General features: G+C 47.2%; 1 protein-coding gene across 2 annotated transcripts; it reads left to right on the top strand.

The window, feature by feature from the left end:
- Nucleotides 1–9,000: 9,000 nt before the first annotated feature.
- Nucleotides 9,001–10,559, top strand: HOXB8 (homeobox B8; the record flags this gene model as incomplete). 2 transcript variants are annotated; one of them, XM_082297178.1, is made up of 2 exons in its annotated part: nt 9,001–9,427; nt 10,252–10,559. In XM_082297178.1, the coding sequence occupies 2 exons, from the start codon at nt 9,007–9,009 to the stop codon at nt 10,557–10,559; spliced, it is 729 nt and encodes a 242-aa protein (XP_082153304.1). The 2 variants fall into 2 exon arrangements, with proteins under 2 accessions (XP_082153304.1, XP_082153303.1); XM_082297177.1 differs by having other exon boundaries at nt 9,007–9,427; nt 10,255–10,559.
- Between the last annotated feature and the right edge of the window lie 16 nt (nt 10,560–10,575).

Genomic DNA, 10,575 nt, shown 5'->3' with positions numbered 1-10,575 from the left:
AAGAGCAGAAAAGCGGCAGCACCCCCTCCTCAGACCCCCTTTCCCCCCGCTTGGTGCTGCCAAACCCCCCCCAAAAAAACAGGGGGAGACCCTTCCCCGAGTCCCATCTCCACTTTTGCATGCGAGATGTTGTTAATGAACCTTTTCTAAATCTCTTTCCTTAGCCTTGCCACGCTGGAGGCAACTTAGCCCCAAGTGCGGCTCCTTTTTGGGGACACGCGCTGGGGTTTGTTTCTCTTTTCTTGCTCCCTTTTTGTCTTTTTTCCCCTCTTTTTTTCTCCCCCCCTTCTCCCCGCGGTGTGACAGAGCACAGGCTCCCGTTCGAGCAGCTTTCCCCCCCCTTTTTTTTTCCGTGGAAAAGCAAAGACGGCCGCCACAAAACTGGCCACCACCAAACCTCGCTGTCTTTTCTTTTCTCCGAGCAAGGACAAAGATTTTCCCCCACCCCACCCCACCACCACCACCCCACAACCCCCCAGACGCTCGCACTCGCCCGCCGAGGTGGCCGAGGAGGAACCAGACGATTTAATTAAACTCCTGCAAGACAGACACATTCGTAAGGCTCGCCTTTAATTGCACCCAACAAATCATTTGCAATTCGCCAACTCCATCCCGGGGTAGCCGCTCCATGACAGCCCCAAATGCGGGTTCCCCCCCTTCTCCTCCGCCCGCCCCCTTCTCCCCCCCCTTCCCCCTCCCGTTATTTCACTTTTTTAGCTCGGTTTGTAATGCGGGATTTTGATTCGAGTGGCGGAAATTGGGACTTTGACCTGAAAAAGTTTCGTGGGATCTTTTGGGGCAGAACCTCCTGGTTTTGGTAGTTTTATACTGGGGCACTGGGAGGGAGAGAAAAGACGAGAGAGAGAGAGAGTGGGAGTGCGTGGGGCACTCCCCGAGCCGCATTGTAAATTATTTAGGAGAAAAAAGGGGGCGGAAGAACCCCCGCCAACTTATTCCTAACTTTTTAGAGAAGAGGAAGAATGGGATTTTCTAGTTTAAGGGGAAAAAAAAAAAAAAAAAAAAAAAGATGAAGAAGAAAAAAAACAAAAACAAAAACCACCACAAAAAAAAGAAAAACAACAACAACAAAAACAAACTACCTTAGTGGAGCGATCAGGGAGGGGCCGGGTGTGTTCTTAGCGCTAGGTATTTATAATTTATTGTGGATTGACTTTTCCTGGAGCAGGAGGCTGCTGCAGAGATGAAGTGCCAACCCCAGCCCGGCTTTTTATTCCTTCCCCCTCCCGTTGGCCGAGACGCTTTTTAATTCTTGAATCTCGCCGGGCTTTGGCTCGGGGTGGCCTTGGGGGCTTTTTTTTTTTTTCCCTCCTCCAGCGAGCTCCGGGAGCGTTTTCCCGGTGCCACCCCGGGGAGGAACCCGCGAGTGGCACCGGGGGATGCTCCCCCCGCGCTTCTCCATCCTCATCCTCAGCCCGGAAAGTCCCAAATCTGGAGCTCGCCGGGCTCGTGTCCCGCAGGATTCCTGCTCTGACAGCTCCGCTGGAGGTTCCTCCATCCCGCCCGGGCGGGATTTGGGTTCCCTTTATCTCTGTAAGGATTAACTTTGGTTTGGGGAGGGAGGAGGGAGGGAATGAGGGTGGGAGGGGGGCTCGGGGGGGTTTAGTTCCAGTCGGTTCCGTGGTGGGTGTTGTAAACCGTGTTTCGTGCTCGTGTTTCTGTGAGTGTTGGAGCTCGTTTTCTGTCTCTGCTGTGGCTTTTTTTTTTTGGGAAGAGTTCTGCAGTTGGTAGTGGCTGGAAAAAAAAAAATCGAAATAAACCTCTCTCGTTCGCTTCGTGTGCGGAATTTGTATATTTAGCTGGCAGGAGGCTTTCGAGGAACCAGGCGAGGGGAAGGCGGATTGTTTGAATAGGGAGGGGGGGGAAAAAAACAGAGAAAAACCTTTTTTTTCTGCTGTTTATCTGAAGGAACCAGCGCAAATCTGTTTCCAGGAGTGACTCGTGTGTCCTCCGCGCCAGGTTTGGCGAGGCCACTTTTATCTGCGGAGCAGAGGCTGCTCTGGGAAGCAGCGATAGGCAGATTCGCAGATTTGCCTTTTTGCAAAGTGTTCCTGCTTTTTTTTTTTTCCTTCCCCCTCCCTCCTCGATCCGGAGATAAGACCCGAGGAGCTGCACTGAAATTTCCCCCACTCCAAATCCTCTTAAAAGGGGTTGAAACAAAAATTTATCTCCCCCCTCGCCAAGAAACCAGAGCTGACGCGTTTGAGACCATTCCTCAGAAAGTTGTTTTGTTTTTCGGTTGGGTTTTTTTTTTCAACGCTCAGACTTTCCCGTGTAAAACTTTCCACCCTGAAGCAGCTCCTTGGGGGCTGCCAAATTTAACTGTTCTGCTGCCGGAGGGAGTTCAGCGCCAGCGAACTTCGCTCTGTGTTTAAAAACTAAATGAAAAAAAGGAGCTGCTTCGGAGGCGTTTCGAGCTGCGGGGTCGGTGGCAGCAGGATCGTGCCTCGAAGCGCTGATTTATTTAAAAAGTGTGATGAAGTCAAAGAAAGGGGGTGGAAAGTGACGTTTGAGCTGGGCGAAATTTTCCCAGGTTGGTTTGATTCTCCTGGAGGATGGGTGAATTCCAAACCTGCTCCGAGCTGGGATAATCCTCGCGTCTCGAACCGAGCACGGATTTGCCAAAATCCTCGTTATTTTAATTCCCAGCAGCGTTTTCCGCGAGTTCCTTGATGTTTGCAACCCAGCGGCCACCAGGATTTAGAAACGGTTTTCTCACTTTCCTTAGAGTTGTGGTAAAGAGCAGATATTTTTAAGATGACGATATAAGGTTCTTTTAAAATAGAATTTAAGATGTTAGCTGATTTTATTAGGAAATATGCTTACTTAAAAAATGAAAAAAAAAAAAAAATGTTGGGAAAGATTGTTTTCTGTAGCATCAGCCCGGATGTATTTTCCAGAGATGTTTTAATGCTCCAGAATAAAAACCGATTTTAGAACAACCAGCTGCGATGTCATTGTGTTCTACTGCTTCACCCGAAATTCCAGAAATATCCTCCCTGTGCTTTCCTGCTTTTTGAGCCGCTCGTTCTGAGCATCATTTTGGGGTTCGGTTCACAAAAATCAGTGATGAAGAAGTGGAAATGATTCCACTCTGGAGCAGCAAGTGTTTGCTGGGTCCCACCCAAACTTGCTGATCTTTCGTTATGAATATTTTTTTTAATTCTGAAATCGGAGGTTTGTGGATCTCTGGCTGCGTTTCTCGCTTGTTTGAGTGTTTATTTCTTACTTTTGGAGGTTTGATCTCTTTATTCCCCCCTCAGCCTGAGGGAAAACGCTCAGCGCGGATTTGCTTTCTTTGCCTTTCCTCGCTTTATTCCCCTCTGGCCCAAGGGAAACTTGGCCAGAGAAAAAACCAAAAAAAAACCCAAAACAAACAGCGGGGAAACCCCACCCCGCTCTCCCCGCTTGGCATCACCTCGGATTTGACACGCGGTTCCTTTTTCCGAGGGCTCAAGGAGCCGTTCCTGTGATTCCCTCTCGAAATTCGTTTGACGTTTTATTGCTCATGAAGAAACGCAAGTGCCTGGAAAGTGGTTTTATCTCTATATTAAAAAAAAAAAAAAAAAAAAAAAAAAAAAAACAAAACAACAAAAACCCAAAAAACAAAACCCAAAAAAAAGCCAAACAAACCCCGAGACCTGCTCAGCCCCGCAGGAAGCAGGTAGTGAGAAACAGAACCGAGAGTCTCTTTCCCACTAATTTTTAACATAAAGGGCCACTCCAAAGGGCAATATTTCACTTCTTTAGGGAAAAGAAAAAAAAAAAAGAAAAGAAAAGAAAAAAAAATCCTTTCTTTGGGGCAGCTCTGAAAAGAAAACAAAAGAAGAAGGAAGATTTTTGGAGCTTACTGAGGGAAGAGAGAGAAAGGGAAGTAACTTGTCATAAAAAAAGGAAAATTCAGTGCAGTGTGCTGCAATAAAAGAATATGACCGCTATAAAACTTTATAGGGTATAAATTTCTGAAGGTTAAGGAACTAAACGGCTGTAAAGGAAACAGTGCAAGAAAACTTTCAGGAACTCCTAAATTACTCCAACGACTTGGGAATGTGGGGAAGCCCAATGCGTAAATGCTCTGGGTTCTGCCTCAGCCACAAAGTTCCCCTCTTTTTCTTTTCTTTTTCTTCTTTTTCTTCTTTTTCCCTAAGGGAGGGGGCAGTTGAGAAAAAAATAAGAAGGGTGAGGGGGGGAAGAGAAAGGGTGGGGAGGGACTTCTGCTAATTTATTCTTCTCTTGCAGATGCCGTGAAAATCCAGCGCTCTGGATGATTCCCTTTGTTCTTTTTTTGTTGTTTGTTTGTTTGTTTCCTTCTCCCTTTTTTTTTTCCCCCCCCTTTTTTTTTTTCATTTTTATTTCTTTCTCTTTCCTTTAAAGCAATTCCAGGCTGCCCGAATGCCCAGCCCTGCACACAACAACAACACCACCACGCACAGAAGGCTCGCACGCTCGAAGTTCTGGCGAGACGTCTGGGCTGGGGAAGCTCTTTATGACTTTACAGCCCCGGCCTTTCCCCCCGCTCCCCTCCTCGGCAGCAGAATGACCAATTGTTTAGTCTCGGAATTTGAAACAATAGCGCGTTTCAAAAGCAAACCCACTTCGCCTCTTTTTTATTGCCGCGCTGGATGGTGCAGTTGGAGAAAACTCCAGCGCGGCCAGGCAAAGAGGGGACCAAAAAAATTAATTCGCATTTCCTTCCTCTTCTTCTCCTTCGCTTCTTTTTTTTTTTTTTTTTTTTAATCTTTTTTGTCCTCCCAGCGAGGAGCGGGACTTCTTATTTTGATGTTTTTTCCCCTTTTTTCCCCCTTTTTCTCCCCCTGCAGTTCCGCGCGCGGCCGCGAGGTGGAGCCGTTGCTCCACGTTAGAGGCGCCCACTCCGCGCTCGCCCGCGGGGCTCCGCGCAAACACCTTGATTTCATTACCGGCCCCCCCGCGCATAAAATATAGGGTTAATTATAGCTATTTTGCCGGTTTTATAGCTTACATCTATTTTTTTTTTTTTTTTTTATCGAGGGTAAATTATGGGAGGCTGCGAAGGGGGAAAAATAACGCAACAACGCAGCGGCAGAGATGCGGCGAGAGGTGGGGCGCGCATCTCTGCTAAATGTTCGTTTAAAGGGGAATAAAAAAGCGCCGGGTTTTGTCTTCTGCTGGTCGGGGTGGAGGTGGGAGGACAGCTTAAATTATCCCAACCCCGCAGATTTACGTTTGCAGCGCTGGAAAAAAATCGAGAGGGCGGCTCAAAGATTTCGGGGAGAAAGGGAAGCGCAGAACCGGGACAATATTTTTTCCCCCGGCTCTTTCCCTCGGCCGTTAGGATGATCTGCGCTTCCCCGGCTCGATATTTTATGTGTTTTATAATCCCAGCCACCGCGGGGAAAGAAAAAAACCCAGAAACAACCAACCATGCAACAAAACAAGAGCATTTGTTTTTTGTAGAAGTTAAATCACTCATTTCTGGTATGGCTGCTCCATCTTTTGGCAGTGCTGTTGCTCTTTGCTTAAATTCTTCACTTAACAGCTTTAGAAATATTTTTAAATGCCACAAACGAGTAAATTAACCCAAAATGCTCTTAAGCCACCGCGGTTTGGGGTACATGTAAATACACCACTAATGCGGCAGCAATATTGTCAACTTGTAACTCCGCGAGTTCACTTTTATCTTGGCCTTTGGTTCCTCGGAATTACGAGGCAAAAATTTATTCAGATGTTGTAATTCTTCAGCTACAAATGGCGGCAATAATTTCAAGATGGGTTTTCTTTCAGGTTGGTATGAACTGGGTTTTTTTCTGAGTGAATATTTCTCCGAAGTTCCATCAGAAACCGCTCCCGTTGCTCCAAAATCGGCGTTTTGGGTGAGGGTGGAACAATTCAGACCCACACGCACCAAACAGGGTGGGAAATATTATTTTAAGAGGCAAAGTTTCAGCATCTCGAGACTTCTGTTTCAGCGCCATAAAATGAAATACGAGCGCAAACAGAAATAAATGGGGGAAATGAAGAAAAATCTCGCCCCTGTGCATTCGGCGAGAGGCAGAGCAGAGCAAACTCGAGGCTTACCTAGGAAAGGATTTGAGGTTCTTTCATTTTTTCTTTTCTTTATGAATTCCTAATAAATCTTTCCTCCGCTGGGTATTTATAAATTATCTCTCTCAGACACCCACCCCACGCACTCACACCCGGCCCCGCTCGGTTTTCCTTGGAATGGAAACGTTTTCCTTTCATCGGGAAGCCGAGTACAGTACGGGCGATGATTTAGGATCAGCCATTGATTTCTGGGGCATTGGTGAGTTACCAGCGCATCACGACCATAAAATTCTACTGCACTTGATAAAAATGTTAACTTCCAACAACAACTTCCCGGGGTCGGCGCAGGAACGGGAATTCCTGCTCTTTTTCCCTTCCCAAACTTCAGGAGAGGAGGGCGCGGCTGTAAATACACACAGGAGAAGAAACTTCTTTTCTAAAATCACTTTACTCGATTCCAATTTTTTTTTCCCCCCTTCCCCCTTGAATATTCCAGCATCCAGCATCCACACGCCAGGCTGCAAAGCTCTATTTACTTCTGTGCACCATTTTCGGGGCTTTTATGTTCCGAGATGAAACCCAAATCTGCTCAATCGACAATAAAAGTGTGGAGAAAAAATAAAATGTTAACTTGTCTTTTAGAGAGGGGGGAAAAGCCTTAATTATACCGCTGCAAGTACTCCAACAGCAATAATTACTTGAAAAAGCTCTTAGACTCGGCTGAAATTATCCCTCCACGAAATAAAGGAAGCGTATTTACTTAAATTATTTCTCTAAGGATGGGTTTAAAGTTGTATTCCGTTGCTATCTTTGTTTTCTTTCTTTCTCTTCCTCTCTCCTTTTCTTCATTCCCTGCCTATCCCCACTGATAATTTTAGTGCCTTTTTTTTCCCTCTTTTTTCCTTTTTTTTAACCAAGTCAGACAAACCCAAATACCTCAACTTTTTTCCTCTTTTTCGTGCTGTGGAGGTTGAAAATTGTCCCTCAGCCGGAGGCGGGAGCGAGTGGAACCCTCCTAAAATTCACCTTTCTCGTGTCCAGCCCCGCTCAGGCGGAGGTGATGGGGAAACAGCAGAAACCTACGCTGGGCAAAGGGGAGGGGGGGGGGGGAAAGATGGAAAACTGAGGTTGGAAAGAGCGAATGGAAGGAAGAAAGGCTGGAAAATACAGCTGGAATTGCAAGGGGCTTTGGAGGGGCGTCGTGGGGCTCCGGCAGGCTGGGCCAGCGGTTGGGCTGGGAGGGTTCGGAGTCGTTATTAACTGAGAAACGTCTCGGTAATATTTGCTGACTGCGATAAATGAATTTCAAAATCTACCCCCTGTGTGTTTAGGCGGTGGAAAATTGCAGCGCTGGCATCTGAGGGGCAAGTTTGGCTCCGTTGTTACCAAATGCCAATAAAAGAGAAAGCGCCTCTCCCTCTCTCTCTCTCTCTCTCTCCTCTCTCCCCCCCCCTCCCCTCCCATCCCCCGCTTCCCCCCAGTTTTTTTCCTGGGGGAAATAAATAAATAAATAAATAAATAAATAAATAAATAAACGGGAAGTTCTGGAGGCTGGGGGCGAGGTGGGCTGTGAGCACGGAGGTTTTCCTGCTCTGGAGGTGATAAGAGCCTCGATACTTTTCGTTCCCAATCATCCCCGACCACATCTCGAGCAAGTCCTCGGTGCGGGAGGAGGAGGAGGAGGAGGAGGAGGAGGAGGCAGCGAGGGGGCTGCGGGGCGAGCCACAAAAAGTCAATGTTATATATGAAAAACTATAATCATTTTAATTCAATATTGACACCTCCGCATCTCGCTGCGAACGCGGACGGGTCCAATCGAAACCTCTGGTTTATAGCGGTGGAGGAGCGGACTCGTAAAATCCTAACGGCTTTTATGTAGTGCGGTATAAACAACAACAACATCCCCGGCTTTATGGCGTTTTATAGTTTGTTAAACAGTTTACAGCCTTTTTTGGGGCTATTACAAATGCAATTCCCTTCATGCGATAGTTAAACCTTTATCAATAATAAGGAAATTGATCATTAAAATGTTAAATATGACTACCTCGTTTGTTTTAAAATATGTTTAGGGTAAGAAGCTGTATGATTTGATAACTTGTATTAAAATACCAATTACATTTATAGGACCTTTTAAAACTGGTAGCAATTAAATCGTGTTCTTTTACAGTTTTCCAAAGCGACCCTGACATTTAAAAAGGCTAAAACTGCCTCGTTAAAATTTTGAAATTAACGACTGCGAGCGCTTCTCTTTAATTTTCCAACACTCCCCAAAAATCAATCTTTTGGGTGGTCTAGGTACGTGATTTGTTGTGAGGCGAGCGATATCTCATTAATGTAGGTAGTTAAACATATTTAATCCGTATATTCACCCCACCTCCTTCTCCCTTCCCCTCTCGCTCCCTCTCCCTCTCTCTCTCTCTCTCTCTCTCCCTCCCGCTCCGTCTCCCTCTCTCGCTCCCCCTCGCTTGCTTTTCCTTCTTTATTCTCTCACACTCTTCCTTTCACAATCATGCGGTGCAGAGTCCGTGTGGAGTAAGGAGAAGCCAATAGGATGAGGTTTTGGTAATAGATGCAAATGATCATGAAAAGACACTGCAAAATATGAAACAACTCATTTGCGCTGAAGTAAATCACTGAAAACTGTTTATGAACTGGCATCTCTTCTTGGAAATGTAAAGCGAGAACTCTTTAAGTGGCGATTTTTTTTTTTTTTTTTTTTTTTTTTAGGGGTGGGGGGGGAGGAAAGAATTCAATATCATGCAGGCTTAGAGTTTTGATTATATCCTCCTTTTATATTCCTGGAAATCACAAACTGTCGTTGCTTAGCATCTTAGCGCTTTCTTTTTTTGCTAATAGATTCCCGTGGTCTGGTTTGTTGTGGGGGTATTTTTTTTTTTTTAATAATTTTTTTCAAATTTTTTTTTTTTTTCCGCCTTCCTCCTGCAAACTCTTATTGAAATTAAAATGAGCTCCTATTTTGTCAACTCACTCTTCTCCAAATACAAAACCGGGGACTCCCTGCGCCCCAATTACTATGACTGTGGGTTCGCTCAGGATCTCGGGGGCAGACCCACCGTGGTGTACGGACCCAGCACGGGGGGCACCTTCCAGCACCCGCCCCAAATCCAGGAGTTCTACCACGGAGCATCCTCACTCTCCAGCTCCCCTTACCAACAGAATCCCTGCGCCGTGGCGTGCCATGGGGACCCCGGCAACTTCTACGGCTACGACCCCTTGCAAAGGCAGAGCCTCTTCAGCGCGCAGGAGTCGGACTTGGTGCAGTACACGGACTGCAAGCTCGCTGCCAGCGGCCTCGGAGAGGAGGCGGAGAGCTCGGAGCAGAGCCCTTCTCCGACCCAGCTTTTCCCCTGGATGCGACCGCAAGGTGAGGCGAAATGGAAAGGACGCCGAGGAGGCATTTCCTGAGCCCCATAAAGTAGCCCCCACCCCCCCACCCCCCCCCACCACCCCTTTTTTTGCTTTTCTTTCTGCCCCCTCTTTGCTCGCTTTCTTTCTTTCGCTGCCTTTTTCTTCCCCGGTGACTGTATTTTACTGCTTTATGGGGGTAAACTTTTGCACTTGTAAATTGCTTTATAGTTTAATTACCCTGAAGGAGACCTTTTCTTCTGGGGGCTGAGCGAGCCGGGCTTTCTGTGGAAGGAAGCGTCCTTAAAGTTTATGGCACTTTTATAGCCTTAAAAAGCCCCTTCATTTTTGTTTGGCGTTTGATTTGGGATCTCGGCCGTGCTGCCGCCTCTCCCCGGGCTGCAGCCTTTTATTTATTTTAATTTTGGGGGCTTTTTTTTTTTTTTTTTCCTTGCGTGGTGGTCCCATAGAGCCGGGCTCTGTTGTTGTGCTGGGGGTGATAATCAGTGTGCAAGTGCAGCTTCAGCTGGGCTGCTCGGGGTGGGCTGGTGGGGGACCCCCCCCGCCTCCCCTTTTCCCTTCCCTTCCCCTGCCACCATCACCCCTTTCCTTTATAACCATCTTCCCTTTTAGAATATCCTACAGGAGCCTTTCCCTCGCCCTCCTCGCTTCCTGCTCTGGCTCCTGCGAGCCTTTTCCTCGCTCCCCCCGCCCGCGGCTGCGTTTGGGAGCGTGTGGGAGCGGGTGTGAGCTGTGTGTGCCTCTCCCCGAGCCTGGTTTATGTATCTCTCAACCTCCTTCTCTTCTTCCCCCTCTCCCACCCCAACCTTTGCAATCCCCCAGCAGCCGCTGGACGCAGGAGGGGGAGGCAAACCTACAGCCGCTACCAGACGCTGGAACTGGAGAAGGAATTTCTATTTAATCCCTACCTGACCCGCAAACGGAGGATCGAGGTCTCGCATGCCCTGGGATTGACAGAGAGGCAGGTCAAAATCTGGTTCCAGAACAGGAGGATGAAATGGAAAAAGGAGAACAACAAAGACAAGTTTCCCAGCAGCAAATGCGAGCAGGAAGAACTGGAAAAACAGAAAATGGAAAGAGCCCAGGAGGTGGACGAGGAAGGGGAAGCACAGAAGGCGGACAAGAAATAAAAGGATTTTTGAGGAC

This window comes from Coloeus monedula (assembly GCF_965178545.1).
Source record: "Coloeus monedula genome assembly, chromosome: 26".
Taxonomy (NCBI): domain Eukaryota; kingdom Metazoa; phylum Chordata; class Aves; order Passeriformes; family Corvidae; genus Coloeus; species Coloeus monedula.
This window is presented reverse-complemented; position numbering and strand designations above follow the sequence as displayed.